This window comes from Lutjanus erythropterus, chromosome 18, assembly GCF_056507025.1.
Source record: "Lutjanus erythropterus isolate fLutEry1 chromosome 18, fLutEry1.hap2, whole genome shotgun sequence".
NCBI lineage: Eukaryota > Metazoa > Chordata > Actinopteri > Lutjaniformes > Lutjanidae > Lutjanus > Lutjanus erythropterus.
Genome location: NC_139334.1, coordinates 25410009 through 25425893, shown reverse-complemented (window position 1 = coordinate 25425893; position 15885 = coordinate 25410009). Strand labels below are relative to the sequence as shown.

General features: G+C 38.8%; 2 protein-coding genes across 2 annotated transcripts; one reads left to right on the top strand and one right to left on the bottom strand.

Moving 5' to 3' along the window:
- Positions 1–130: 130 nt before the first annotated feature.
- Positions 131–4313, bottom strand: dmac2l (distal membrane arm assembly component 2 like). Its single transcript, XM_084743326.1, has 5 exons — positions 4174–4313; positions 3972–4075; positions 3067–3275; positions 2075–2246; positions 131–653 (listed from the first exon to the last, which is right to left on the bottom strand). Exons 2-5 carry the CDS (start codon positions 4064–4066, stop codon positions 539–541), a joined length of 591 nt encoding a protein of 196 aa, XP_084599452.1. The 5' UTR covers positions 4067–4075; positions 4174–4313; the 3' UTR covers positions 131–538.
- A 13-nt stretch (positions 4314–4326) lies between these two features.
- Positions 4327–13556, top strand: l2hgdh (L-2-hydroxyglutarate dehydrogenase). Its single transcript, XM_084743323.1, has 10 exons — positions 4327–4548; positions 6360–6475; positions 7274–7425; positions 8543–8674; positions 8755–8917; positions 9014–9048; positions 9132–9299; positions 10862–11019; positions 11472–11603; positions 12253–13556. Exons 1-10 carry the CDS (start codon positions 4457–4459, stop codon positions 12446–12448), a joined length of 1344 nt encoding a protein of 447 aa, XP_084599449.1. The 5' UTR covers positions 4327–4456; the 3' UTR covers positions 12449–13556.
- The last annotated feature ends 2329 nt before the right edge of the window (positions 13557–15885 follow it).

Sequence of the window (15885 nt, the reverse complement as noted above, 5' to 3'; positions counted from 1 at the left end):
AACACCACATTGTACTCATTATCTCTGGAACGTTGGTGCTAAGGATGTTCAGCCATCTGTCTGTCCTCAGATTTTGCCAAATTAAACAAAAGAGAAATGATGTAAAAGACTTAAGCATTTCCCAAACTGTTTCCTCTGTGTACCCACATATGGAGTAACCTTTAATAAACTACAGAATAATTCATTCTATCAACAAAAACTGGTGTCAACGATTTAAAGTGCTTTAACGCTTCTCCTTGCTGGACTGTTTCTTTAAAGCTTGATTATATTTCAAGCTGAGAGGTGACACATCAACCTGAATATTTTCCCTTGAAGTTGGACGTTGCTGCTGTTCTCCACATTCTCATTTAAATAAAGAAACTTAATGATTCACATGTAAATAGACTTAATGTTTTAGCCGAAGGATCTACATGTTGGACGATCAAAGTCCCTCATGCTCCGGTCTGTCCTTCTTCAAGTTCAGGCCTTTTACTTTGAAAACCTTTAAAAAGGCGTCTGTATTTTACAACACAAGACAAAACAAGAAGATGTTTCTCAGTCACTCCAGGTCCAGCGCTATTTCCAGACGTGGAAGTGCTGTCTGCAGTCTGTCAACTGTTGTTTGTTTGTCACTGATCCCGGGAAGATCACTGAGGAACAGATACTCCAGATTCCTGTGTGGAATTAATACAGAATGTAAACATTCAAAGATGAATCTGTGCCATTTATAAAGCTTATTTATTTGCAAAGAAAGTTATTAAAAAACAGTTTAAAATGGATAGTTTGCATCATTTGAAGTTGGATTTTATGAGGTACTTATCCGCAGTCAGTGTGTTATCGACAGTAGACAGCAGTCGGCACATCTCCAGTTTGCAAAGGAAGCAAGAGACCAGTGTAGGAGGCTACGCGATGCTCTGCTCTGGACAGAGACAGCAGCTAAAAAATAATAGTTTAAGTGTATACTATATTTAGAATATTTTTTCTGCTTTACCTTGCTGTCAGACAGCCTTTTCCAATGTGAAACTGCTGTTATATAAGCCAAATATCGCTCTCTCCAAACCAACCAAACTCCATTGGCAAAAGGAGTAATTTACCTACAGGAGTTGCTGGTCTACTGCAGCCTTGATTTGTTAGTTTTTTTTGTGTCATTGTGTGACTTTGTTGATTTAAAATGTTAGTTTGGATTCACAAATGTCACATAATAATGCAAACAAACTAACAGATCAAGGCAGCAGTGGACCAAAAACTCCCATGTTTTGCGAGGTAAAATGACTGTTTTGTCAAAGGAGTCTGGTTGAGTGATAACAGTGGTTTCCCATCAGAAAAGGCTGTCTGATGGCAAGGGTAAGTGGTGAAAATATTCTCTATATATACTGTACACTTAAAGGAGAAATCTTTTAACTGTCAATGATGTGTCATCAGAAATGAAGGAAACATTTCAAGTTGAAATACTCGCTTTTCTGACATTCATGCTACAGGGGTGCTCCCCCCCTTTCAAATTTCTATTCTAGGCTGGAGTAACTGTTTTTGTTTGCCCGTTTCACGTTAATTAGAGTCCAAATTAATGCTGAATGTTCCTTGAATGAGTGTTTGTTTATGAGTCATGAGAAATTGTTAATAATTTTTCAGAAGGAGTGGATGTCTATCATGGTTAAATTGAGCAAAATGTTAATGGAGTCTGGCAGGCAGTCACTGAACTCCAACCAACAGTTATAAACAGCTGATCAACTTACAGTGGAGGACTTGTTGCTTCAAATTCAGTTTTCAGTGTTGCACTCATCCTGCACTCCTATGGAGCTCCTGCAGCCTGCAGAGCTTCCCTCAGTCTAGGAACTCACTTCAACCACAGACTGTATATTAAATAAGATTTCAGATGCCCGGAGGCTACATATTGCTTCTTTAAACTGATACTGATTTATTTAGGTGGCTAAAATATGTTTTGCTGCTGACTCTTGTCCACAGCGGTACATTCTCAGCTTCCTACACTGGTAATCCTCCTGCTGCTTCTCCAAACTGGGGGCGTGTTGGCTGCCATCTTCTGAAGGCAATACATCAACTATGGATAAGTGCCTCATACTAGATAATAAATATTCACCTGAGTTTGTGCAGGGCAATGATGCCTTTATCGGTCACATTTCCACACGACACCACCTCCATCATGTATAAAGTCTCCTGCAGATTCTCTATTGAGCTCAACCTCTCCAGGCAGGTGTCCTCAATGTAGATGCACTTGTTGAATTTGATTTCCTCCAAATGTTTCAAACCATCTGGAAAAATAACAACAAAAAACAGCATCAGCACTCAAGTCTGCTGATTAAATTTACAAAGGCAAAGAGGGACTTTACACCAAAACAAATCTGTGTGGACTCTGGCACCAAAGAAACACAGTTTGGAGCGCAGCAGCCAACAACGTCAGAGACGGTGGTGTAAAACATCCCGCTCACTTGCGTCACTTTTGGATAATCAGTCTGGCAGAGATGCACTTTCACCGTCACCTTTCCTTTCTTGTTAACACAGAGGGGAATCACTTTCAGGTCAACGGTCGAGGTCAAGCTCATGTTAACATACTTGATGCAAAATTTACACTTTCTGAACATCTTTAATGTTTGATTTGATCAGGCTCTTTAGTCAGTTAATCCAACACTTTAAAGTGAATTATTGAATGGATTGAATTTGGTGGTGATTTTGAGAGTCCTCAGAGGATGAATCCTAATGACTCTGGTGATCCTCCTGACTGGGGGGGCGGGGGGGGGGGGGGGGTGTAGATACTACTTAAAGCCGATCTGACAATATAATGTAATGAGTCTGAAATAAAAAATAAAACAAAAGACACCTGTACAAAGGTAAACAAAAATCTCTGAATTTAGTAAAGAATATGGACTTTCCAATCTCAGACTACTTTTTTTCTTTACCAACAGCGTGTCTTCTAATGGATAGTGATTTTTACAGCCTCACTGGTTGTGTGGCTGCAGAGTCATGTTCAATCTATTAGGGAGACCATCCATGACCACATGGAGGGAAATGGAAATGGGAGTGGGACAATCAACAAGGATAAGAACACAATATTCTCCACACTGTAACACTGACCCAGGTGGTCAAACCCTCTGTACATGATGCAGGATTCAGTGGCGTCAATCGCCTGGATCTTGTATCTCCCCAGAGGCCCAGTTGGCAGTGCGTTGTAGTCGTGATGCCAGCGTTCAAAACCTTGAAACCTCACTTTGGCACCGCATCTCAGCAGCCACTCTGCTGCAGCTCGGTCTGGACCAACGGCTTTTATCCTTTCATAGTCCACCCTGAGGAAAGATCAACAAACACTCAGTACGGGACAAGTTGATAACATGTAAAGTGATGTGGTAACGGTTGGTACTGAGAGGGCAGAACAGAGGAGTCGAGGGTTACAAAAAAAATAAAGTCCAACTGGCAGACTGCCCACAAGGCAAGCCGTTTTAACCTGAGCAAATCCGGAGGAAAGACAATAAACGTCAGCACAATTTATTGTCTTCATTGCTGCTTTTTGTTGGTCCACCTGCCTTAAATGGTATTTGGTTTTGCCCAGCTACTATGCATTGTTCAACCTGAGCAAATCAACCACTGTTTGTTTATTTTGCAAGTAAAATATCAAACTTGCTTATTGTAACTTGAACCATTTCAGGATTTGCTTGTTTTTTAGCTGACTATTTGGGTTTTTATTATTTATTTTACTTTTATTTTGCTTTATTAAGACCACAGTGGACATAAAATTTTTGACAACTAGAAATTGCGTTTAAACAAAAACTGAGCATTCAAACCTTCGTGAAGGTGGGATTTATTATCACGTAGTTAGGCCTAAACATAGCCAGGTGTGTTTATGTTATCCTAGGTGTGTGCTGAGTCACTGTTTTGTCAACAGTAAGTTGTTATTAACCTTCTTTTCTTTTCATGTACTGCTGTGTAGCTTTTAGCTAGCACACTTACAGTATATCCTTAATCTGTAGATAATGTTATCTCACTTGTTAAAGACTGCGTTAAGCCAGCCCCAGAAATGTCTGCGGCTCCACTCCTTCTGACCCACAGCAGACCGCACTGCCCTCGATAAAAGCTTCATATCTCACCGCTGGAAAACAAACAGAAATTAAATTAAATTAAATTATATTAAATTAAAGCTTGAGTCTGTTAAACAAGTAAGCAAGTGCGACACAGGAGAAATCTCACCTGCCCTCCAACAGATCGCACTGTTTACATTCGGGACGCCTCCATCGCTGTGCCCTTTGACCTAGTGACGCAAGGAAAGCGTGGCGCGCCATTGGTTGTACGTGCGAGCGGGTGGGAACGGCGCGGTGGGCGTGGCCACGCCACTCGGGATAGAGCAGTAGAATGGGGGGCTAACACGGCAGCGGCTACGGGAGGAGGAAACACAAAACAGAACTCAGGGAAAAGCTTTGTGACAGTTGTATGATGAAGAAGCAGCCGTGAGGAGCTGACAGACGCTGTGACGATGATCCGGACACTGAGCGGAGCCTCTCTGAAGGCTGTCGGAGCGGTTCAACCCAAACTGCTAAAGGACATTACAACCAGACAGCTGCACAGGTAAGAATGACACCACAGAAGAAGACACAGGCTGCCGCTAACTAGTTCACCCGCGTCTTGTTTCTCTAGTTCACTTCATAACTTGTACTCATAAAGTGAACAGACAAGCCAGTACCTGCGCCAGTCACCAGTCAACTTTTTAATTGATCCCAGTCATTGCCAAGGACACTTATGCACCGAGAGCCTGATTGCATAACATTTCTGCTCTGTGCAACCTGATCTGCACACCTCACCACATTGTTTATGGACACAAAACAGTTGTGTCTGCATTATGTGTCCACAACCATCCACAATTGCTTGCCTTTACACTTCTGCTTTTTACTTTACCTTTAATTGAAGACAGATTTTCCTTGCCAGCGTCAGTCAATAGTTTTGTGTGAACTGCGCCTTTTCAGGAAGGCATGCCTGCAGAATAAGTTTCCCGTTAGATCTGAAGACTCTATAGGCTGCTCTGGCTGCATGGCATGCACGTTATGTAATGTTGAGCCCGCCCTATGCCTGCTTTAGGCAAACAGTGAAATATGGATGTTGAACTTTAAAGTTATTGATTCAGAACAATTGGGCAACTTCTTCACCTCATTATAAATTAGACCAGCAAGACACCAGACCCCAATTTAATCATAGATTAGTTGAGGAATTAACTGTTTCTCAGATTAAGTAAGAGAAGCTGTACAAGTTTTTACAAGTTTGGGCCGCCTGTCCTACGAAACTGAATGCAAATTAAGGATCAAAACCCCTTGAAGCAAAGTTTCTCAGTTGGACTTTGGTATTTTAAGCATCTTTAGGTGCTCCTAAATTGTTATCTGTCATCGACCATATAGACATACCAACCCTTCCAATTTTCCCAGGAAACTTTTACAGCTTTTTTTCCTTCCTTTTTACTTGTTTCTGACACTGTCCAGTGTGTAGAAGCTTTATATGAAACTAAAGATCGACTGTTTCCGCCCAGACAGCAACACAACTGCACCAAACCAGACGTACAAAGAATAATTCCTGTTTCTTAAGGAAAGCTTTAAAGGAAAAGGTCGTGCATTTTGTAAAATCCAGTTCACACTAAAAGGGCAAATTATTCTGTATTCTTTCCTTGGAATTAAAAGTATTTAACATAAAAGTGTGCAGTGGGCTTATTATTTTATTAGTTTCATTCTTTAAAAGTCACTAGAATGCACTTAACAAAGTCTCTGAAACTAGCTTTTTTGGTATTGAAATCATCCCTGTTTTTGAGATCTAAAGGCTGGCAAGTCTTCCTGTGCAGATAGCTGCAGATAAACTGCCATGCTCCCAAGCACTGCTTTTCTTCAGCTGGAATTTTTGGTTGCTGGTTCCGCCCCTTGTGGAGCGGTTTGCCTGGTTCTGATTTTCAGAAATTAAAGCAAGATGTTGACTGTTTCCAATGTCCTGTGAATTCATGAAGGCTCTGGCTGTTAAATGTCCTTCCAGGCTTGAACAATGTGTTCTTCCAGCTCTTTGTAAATGTTTAATTATCTGCAATCTTGTGGTCACAAGTTTGATCTCCTGCAACTGCTTTCCCACCCACTCGATATTGGTCTGTGAAAATCTCATTTAGAGATGGTTTTACTTGCAGCCTTGTGACAGAGCTGGATATTCTCTTTGTAGATACACATAACCCATTAACTACAGTTTCAAAGGTCCATTAGCTGCTTGTACAGTCATGTACAGTTGGACATTGAACCACTGGCCTAAATTTCCTGCTCTGCTCTCGACCTTTTGCAACCTGTAAAGCTGTCTGGTTATCAGTAACCATCTTAAATTTGAACTTGCTGTAATCTCTCCTCCCGTCTGTGTTGCAGCTCGTATGACGTGGCCGTGGTGGGCGCAGGCATCGTGGGCTTGGCCACAGCCAGAGAGCTCATCCTGCGACACCCGTCGCTCAGCTTCGTCCTGCTGGAGAAAGAAAAAGAGCTCGGTGTGTTGAGTTTTGAACGATGTTGTTGTGCTGAGGGAAGAGAACAACATGTTCTAAAGAGCAGAATGTTTTGCATGTTACATTAATTGCAACCAGTTGTACAGTGCAGTCAGTGGGGGTTTGGATCGTGACACAACTTTATGTTTTGTTGGCTCTGTCGTCCAGCACAGCAGGTCAAAACAGAACAATAACTATGAGGGTAAAGTGCCAAGTTTAGCTTTAATTTGGGGGTATTGCATAACAGTTAAGGAATTGCAACCCTGTTGTTGTGCTGCAGCACTGTTAAAAATTCTTAAACCGGCGAAACAAGCGTCTTCAAAAGAAAGTTAAAGATTTAAGTAAATTTAACTGTCCTGCCAGCCTAATTTTGGGACCTTTGTAAGTGGCATTTAAAGGACTAACCCTTAAAATGTTAATATAAACAATATTAAACGGCTATCAGATATTTATTTTTTGGCTTTAGAGCAATACTACAACATTTTGATTTTGAAAAAAGAAAGTCTTCATGCTAAGCTAACTAGCTGCTGGCTGTAGCTTCGGATTTTGTGTACAGACATGAAAGTGGTTTCTTCGTAACTCTCAGCAAGAAAGAAAATAATTGTATTTCCCAAAATATCAGATTATACCTTTAACTTATTGGTTTATATTTTTCCAAAGATAACTGACAAGACAGAGGCGATATTATGTATGCACAGTAGCTGCAATTGAGTTTCTATTAATCTAATAATCTTAATAAAGCCTCTTTTTTCTATCTTTCTTCTTCTTCCTCATTTTCTCTGTCACTTTCTAACTCACCAGCTGCGCACCAGAGTGGACACAACAGTGGAGTCATTCACAGCGGGATCTACTACACGCCGGGCTCGCTGAAGGCCCGTCTGTGTGTGCGAGGAGCCACTTTAGCGTACGAGTACTGCGAGAAAAAAGGCCTCCCTTACAAGAGATGTGGAAAGGTCTGTCGTAGTATTTTTACCACATAAGTGCATCACATCACAATACGTGTGCAATACAGACACTGAAAAAAAGGCTCCAATTTTTTTTAAATATCAGCACAACTACAGACCTTTTCACTGCAGGTATTTTAACGTGTCATAGTAAAGTCAACACAGGTGTTACCAATGATACTAATTAAGGTTCTGTTACATTCAGGTCAAACAGTCAGGTACCTTAATTAGCATCATAGGTAATATCTGTACTTACCCTCCTGTTTCATGTCAATATGGCTGCCATGAAACATTTGTCCACTACTTTTAATATTCCAACCATTTATTCTTTTGGTTAGCTAACTATTCCAACTGTTCACCCATTACTTTTAGCTAACCATTACAACAATTCATCTGTTACTTTTAGGTGACAATTCCTACTATTAATCAATTACTTTTAAGTTAGCCAAGTATTTCACCTTTATCCATTATTTTTAGCTAATTATTACAACCATTATTGATCACTTTAGCTAACTATTGCAACCATTTATCCATTACTTGTAGCTGTTCTAACAATTTATCCATTGCCTTAAGGTTACTATTACAACTATTGCAACCATTACTTTCAGCTAACTACTCCAAACATTTATCCATTATATTTAGCTAACTATTCCAGCCATTTACGCATTACTTTTAGCTAACGGTTCCACACATTTATACATTACTCGTACCTAGCAATTCCACATATTATCCATTACTTTTAGATAACTTTTCCCACACATTTCTCTATTAATTTTAGATTTTTTTTTCATTTCAGCTATGTATAAATTACTTTTAGCTAGCTATTCCACACATTTATTCATTACTTTTACCCAACGATTCCACACTTTATCCATTACTTTTAGATAACTTTTCTCACATTGTTTATATTGCACCAACCTGTATATTTTCATCGCCAACACAAAAATATGAATACGTGTTAAGTATTTTTATATATTAGCAGAACAATTCCACAATCCTTCTTCTGTCAACTGTAAAAGTACCCCCAGGAGCACCATAGTTGGCAGTCACTGCTATACACTGCTGCCGTATGGACCATTGTGTTGTGTCTATCTTGATATTGATTGGTGTATTTCTGCGTCGGCAGCTTATCGTGGCTGTGGAGCAGGAGGAGATACCCAGGCTGAAAGCTCTATACGAGCGCGGCATGAAGAACAACGTGCGTGACCTCAGTATTGTCGACGCCAAGGGAATCCGAGAGCGAGAGCCATACTGCAGGGTAAGAGTCTCCGAGACGTTGCTATTATTCATACAAGAGAAAAGATGGCAGTGGAGGCCTATAGCTCGTCGTTCTTGCAGGGTATAATGGCCTTGGATTCACCCTACACCGGCATTGTGGACTGGAGGTTGGTCGCTCTCAGGTACGGCAAAGACTTTGAGGAGGCGGGCGGCACGGTGGTAACTGAATCTGAGGTCAACGACATTTCCATGGTCAAGGAGAGTCCAGCTGGGAGCACTGAGGGTAATAAACTGGTCCTATACATCAATATGTCAACACAGTCACTTTTAAACAAAAGCTGTGGAGGTATTTGAAGTATCTCTGCATTTTAATTTGCAGGAATGAAATACCCAATCGCAATCAAAGACAAAAAGGTAAGACACTTTCAAATTAAAGCACCACAATGTTTAGATTGTGTTCTGTTGTTTCCATCCTTTACATTGTATTGTTTTAACAGGGTAACGAGGTGCGGTGCCGTTATGTCCTGACCTGTGGAGGCCTGTACTCAGACCGCCTGTCACAGATATCTGGATGCAGCCGGGAGCCGCGGATTGTCCCCTTCAGAGGAGATTATTTGGTCCTGAAGCCAGAGAAACACTATCTAGTCAAGGGCAATATCTACCCTGTGAGTCTAAAGAAAAATATGTCCACATGTCCAGCTCTGTGGAAGATGTTTCTCATCACATACAAGTTCTGTTTATGATTTCTAGTCTCGTAAAGCTTCAAACTTTGGCGGCCCCAAGTGGTAGAAGGAGATGAATATTTGAATTGTTAAAAAGTTTGAAGGAATTTATATCTTAAAATCTTGTAAGATGAGATCAGTAAACTGCAGCCTCTGGGTTTCTTATTAGCGGTTGGTAGGGGTGGAGATGCTTTGAGGGAAAAAAATGGGAAAACTGGTTTAGCTGCTGTTGAATCCAGTCTTTCACCCCTTACTTCCAGTCTGTTGAGTTACAAGCAGATCCCTGACGGCTGAAAATAATCTTGGGAAAAGAGTTTAATCCACATTTTTTCAGTTCTACTCTGGGATTTAAGATGAGGATAAAACCACAAGATATCAAGAAATCATCAAATCCAAACCTTTGACCTCGCAGCAGCCTTGGGAAAAAGAGAATTTCCCTTTGGGGATTTGTAAATTATAAATTATTATAAGAGCAGAGTTATTCCAAAAACAAACATTGAGGTATATTTCCAGTTTTCAGCTTTTGGTTTTACTTTAAAATCATCACCACAAGGAGGTTGAGTTGGCTAAGGACTAAAATTGTTTATATGACTTTGAGAGCATTGAGGGTTTATATATCAATGTTAAATTTAGAGCTGCATCTATCCCCATTATCAATTAATGTGCCAGTTGTTATCAAGATTAATAATTTAGCCCAGTGGTTTTGGCAACGACTACTAGCCAAACAGAAACAGAGTTCCTGGAGTGCAGGAGAGGAAAAATGAGGCTTCAGTAAATCAGGGCATTTGTCAAACTTTACTTTGAGGTTTTTAAAGGACTTCTTTTAAGGTAGAGGATTTGCTGCCATTTTGAGAAGTGAGTGTGTACAAACTACTGATTTAGTCAATTAAAAATTAATTCAGAACTTCCTCTATAGTTGTATATTATCAATAATAATGCATGTTTTCACAAAGTCTCAAGGCACAGCTGGTGTTACGTCACGCCGTTTGGGAACCTCTGGTTTAGTCTATAAAATGTCAAACAAAAAGTGAAAAATGGTCATCGCAATTTTCCAGAGCCCAAAGAGACATCTTCAAATAGCTTCTTTGTTCTAACAAACACTTGAACACCCAAAAACTCTTCATTTACTATCATAAATGACAAAGAAAAGCACAAAATCTTCACATTTAAGCCGCTGAAAGAAGCCAGTCAGTGATCAAAATAGCAATTAATTTTCTTTCCATCAACTAATTGATTAGTCGTTGCAGCTGTCACCTCTTTTTGCCTGCAGATTGCGGTGTGGGCAATATGTCCCTAAAATAAAATCACGATTATCAGGGTCTTCTGTGAAAAATAATTTTGATTTAGGATGCACATAATAATGGTTACTTTCACGTTACCTTCACTTTGAGCCATGCTTGTTGTTGCTCTGTGTAACAGTGTGAAGTCTTTCTGTTAACAAGCCATAATATTGGCATTATCATGATGTTGCTGCCTCATTTTGTTTCTGTGAAATACATGTGTAGGTCCCTGACCCTCGTTTCCCCTTCCTCGGAGTCCACTTCACCCCGCGGATGGATGGAAGTGTTTGGCTCGGCCCCAACGCAGTCCTCGCCTTCAAAAGGGAGGGCTATAAAGTGTACGACTTCAACGCCCGCGACTTCGCAGATGCACTCTCGTTCAGGTACAACGGGATGTTTTTTTAAAATCTATTTGCACTTTCTTCATTGTGTAGTGTCCTGGAGCTGCATTTTGAAAAGAGACACATATTCCATCTATATACATTCATCAGTTTCTAAACCCACTTCTTTTATTTATTAGTTTTTCCTTTCTTCCTGTATTACTCCAGGGATAAAGTGCCCTTTTAAATATGAAATTCCAGCTTATAGAAGGCTGAGAGGGGATGAGGGACACCTGGGACAAGATTGTATGATTTGCTCCTCTATCATGGATGTGTAAAAGTGACATATCTGTTGAGCACTCTACAGATTTCCTATGTTAATTTTGTTCACTTGTTTGGAATTTGCTAAAAAAAAATCTTGAGGGGAAAAAAAGAGACGCTGATTATGAAATAATGTAATTACAGTGTAATTGTTGTATTATAGGTGATACTGAATGGTTTTTTTTACTCTGCAGGGGCCTTCAGAAGCTGGTGATGAGGAACTTAACGTACGGGATCGGAGAAATGTACCGAGGTATTTTCATCGGTGCGCAGGTTAAAATCCTGCAGAAGTACATCCCTGAAATCTCGCTGAATGACGTGCTCAGGTAGGGCGATGATGCAAGACCTAAAAATGCATGCACACTGCAGGATATCAGGAGTTTCTTACTTAAAGGGACAGTTCACCCCAAAATCAAAAATGCATATTATTATCTCCCTGACCTGTAGTGCTATTTATCCATCTAGATTGTTTTGGTGTGAGTTGCTGAGTTTTGGAGATATCAGCTGTAGAGATGTCTGCCTTCTCTTGACTATAATGGGACTAAAAGGCACTTGGCTTGTGATGTTCAAAACACCCAAAAAATATATCTAATAATTTTTTTAAAAAGTGTCTCCCTCCAGAAATCATGACACAGTTACTCAAGATAATCCACACACGTCGCTGAGAGCAGTTTCATGAAGGAACTATTTTCTTTCCACTAGATTCAACTGCAGAAAGAAAGTAGTTCCTACATGAAATTGCTGTGTGTGTGTGTGTGTGTGTGTGGATCAGCCCCACGGGCCTAATGCCATTTAGTTTCATTATATTGGAGAGAAGCCAGAAATCTCTACGGCTGATATCTCCAAAAATCTACAATTCAATATAAAAACAAAATAAACAATATAAATGGATAAATAGTGTTACAGACCAGAGGAAAAGGTGAACTGTCCCTTTAATATTGTTTCCTGTAACCCTGGTTGTCGTCTGCTCTGCAGGGGTCCTGCAGGAGTTCGAGCTCAGGCTCTCGACCGAGACGGAAACCTCGTGGACGACTTCGTGTTTGACGGCGGGGTCGGGGACGTGGGCAGTCGGGTGCTCCATGTGCGTAACGCTCCCTCGCCGGCGGCCACCTCCTCCCTCGCCATCGCTGAGATGATCGCGGACGAGGTGGAGAACCGCTTCGCGCTGTAGAGAAAGAGAAGGGAGAACCAAACGAAGCCAGCCAAGTGAAACTACAGCATTGAATCAAGCTGTCACTACCTCAGCATCACTGTCACCATGGAGACATTTTTATTACAGGTCAAGCCTTAATTTAGGGGGAGAAAGTCGCATATTTTTGTCTTGATTACATTTAAAGACTGTTTTTATGTGTTTAGTGCTGTTTCAGGTAGTGTAATATGTTTACTCCACCACATTTCAAGTACAAATTCATTTTTCTACACTATGTTTCTGAGAAGAAAGTGCATCATGAGTTACTCTCAGAGAAAATATCAAGCACAGAAACAAAGGTTCATCATCAATAATATTATCAATACTCTAATATACTGTTTTTTCATGTGAACTTAACTTTGGGGAGATTGACCATTTTAAATGAGGAATCTTTAGAGCATAATTCTGTTTTCTTTGTTTGTTTCTTTCTTACTTTTGGTTGCGTTGTGGGTTTTTTCTTCAGCCACTGACTACATGCGAGCAGTTTGTCTTGTCACTGTCGTGTGAATATCGTAAACGCCTGCTGGTCTTCGTCCAGAAGGCTACAGGCTATAACTGTTTTCGGAAAGAACCCCCCCCCCAAAAAAAAATCATAATACAAAAAAATTGGATCCCCAGTTTTAAAGAATTATTAATCTAATTTTGGCATGAAAGGTAACAATGCACAGTTAAAGCTGTAGAACGCACATTTTATGAAGAGAGACGGGTTGTACTTAATTCATATGATAGTTTTGTCTTCCAAAATAATTTTGACATTAAAGACATTTTGAAATTATATCTAGAATAAATATTCTAGCCTTACATGATATTTACATTGATGTAAACTGAGAACAGTTTGATGTTTTATATGCTGGTTATGTGTGTGTTTGTGGGAGCGGTGATTTCATATAATTCTGCTCTTTGTTATAGCTTTAAATGCTTCAAATATTGCTAAAAACTGTCCAGATATTCTTCCTATAAAATTGGCTGCCTTTATCCCATTTATTGACAAATGAATGTTAAAGTATTTGTACCATAAATACATATTTTTTAATAGAAAATGTACCAACGTTTGTAGTTTGTGCCATTAGCCAATAAAATGTAAGCTACATATTCTTTTTTTTTCCCCTGTAGTGCTGGTGCATCCATTTAGTTTATTGCTGCAGAGTTTTGGAGAAATCAGATCTCTTGAATGTAATGGAACTAGATAGCACTCAGCTACTGATGCTCAAAGCGCCAGAAAATACATTTGAAAAAGTCAACAGCAATGTCTTTTTTCAGAAATCATGACCTCGTCACTCAACATAATGCACAGATCTTGTTGTACGCAGTTTCATGGAGGAACTACTTTCTTTGATATCTCCAAAACTCTGCAACTCGCACCAAAACAGATAGATCTAACGAAAAACATGTACCTTTGATTTTGGGTTGAATTTTCCCCTTTAAAGTTGTTCTTTATACAACAAGTTTTGACCTTTTCTTACTTTCTGACTTTAACAGTTGAAAGCAGCAGCTCCATCTGTTCCTGAATGACGCACTAACTCAGTTTGTCCACAGGGAGGCAGAATCACAGCAGTAAACACTGTATGAGCCACAGTGTCAACACCAAATATGTCTGACTTTGGTGTCGACGCTGAAACCACATGTTCTCTGGCAATGCTTGTACAATGGCATGGAAATAAAATGAATTTACTTGCATCTATTTGTCTAATAAAATGCATTTAATGATGTTTCAACTGTGTCTTTGTCAACATTACACTGAAAGTCAATTGGTAAAGGTTAATTTTATTTATCACATCTGTATTCCTGAAACTATTAATCTGCTGTCTATAATATGGCCAGTGGTGGAAGTTAAAATTTGAGGGTCTCCACTTCAGTATATTCTTTTCATATTATTTTAAACCTTTATTCCACTACATGTCAGTGGAAAATATTGTACTTTTTTCTCAGTTACAGTTTCAAGTACTAGTTATGGCAAATCTCTGAACTTAACAAGCATCTATAGCAGCTGATAGCACTTAAAAAAAGAGACAGGAGGAGTAGGCAGGTGTCACATGCTCACAGTAACGTCAGTCAAGCACAAATCTACTGAATGGAAATGGCAACTATAAAGTTGAGCATGTTTCACAACAAAAACACTACAAATTGTGAAAACTGGTGAAAAGGAAACGCTTTTCAGTATTGGTGGTTGTTTTTGTGATTCAGTGGTTTTCAGCATTACAAGACAGGACAGGCCGGAGCTAGCTGGTTAGCATGCTAACTTCCAACAGATATCTCTGCAACACACTACATAGATTTTTTGGACACAATGTCAAAATTGTTATTTCATTCTGTTCATAATTTGATTTCATTTTTAAAGGTTTTAAACTAAAATTCTTCCACATTGCTCCTTTAAAGTCAGGCCCATATTGAAACTACTAAATGCCTAAAATATAGTTATTGTATTGTATGGAATTTATTTTTGTATTTTTCTCATACCAGTGTTTTGTATTATATTGTAAATACTTTTGATGAGCAAGTATTTAAACTTTGTAACAAGACACTTTTTGATTTATTTGTAACACTCACAGGGGACACTTTTTAGCATTTAGTATTTTTACTCTTAATATTTTAAGTACATTTTCCTGATTATGAGACTAGTTATCATCTTAGACTTTGAATATCATTATATTGTGATATGTCATAAGCGTTGTCTTTTCCTGCTGCATTATAGTAAACTGATTATCAAAAATCTCATTGTTTTAATATTACAATATTGATAAATATTGATATTGCGATATTTGGTCAAAATACTGTGATTAAGCCTGCAACAAATTATTATTTTCATTGTCAGTTAATCTCTTGATTATTTTCTCCACATCAGGACAATGAAACAGTGAACTGTCACAGGTATTAGTATTAATTATAACTGCCTATAATTAAAAACAAAATATATTTAAAATGCTGTTTATAAAACTAAAAAAATAAGAACAAAATACTACCAATCTGCATTATATTCTGTAAAAACAAGACTTACTGCCTAGTGTATATAAAATTCAAAATGACATCATATAAACAAAATTTCAATAATTATGAATAAGTATTAATAAAAAAAACACAACAGACTGCTAAGACTGCTTTTGTATTTTTACAAACCAAACAATCAATCCATTAATGGAGACTATAATCAGCAGATTAATCCGTAATGACAATAATAATCATTAGTAGCAGTCCTACACAAAATAGTTCAAAATAAGATCCACCTCATTCAACCACAACAATAAAATCCTGCTTTTACATTAATGCATGAGTCATAATAATCTAAAGATATCATATATAATAGTGTAACAGTCACAGGAGACATTTTTCTGCACTGAGTAGTTTTACTTTAAGACTTTTAGTATATTACATTTTCCTGTTTGTATTTCCACGCTTTTACTTAAGTGACATTTTCAATGCGA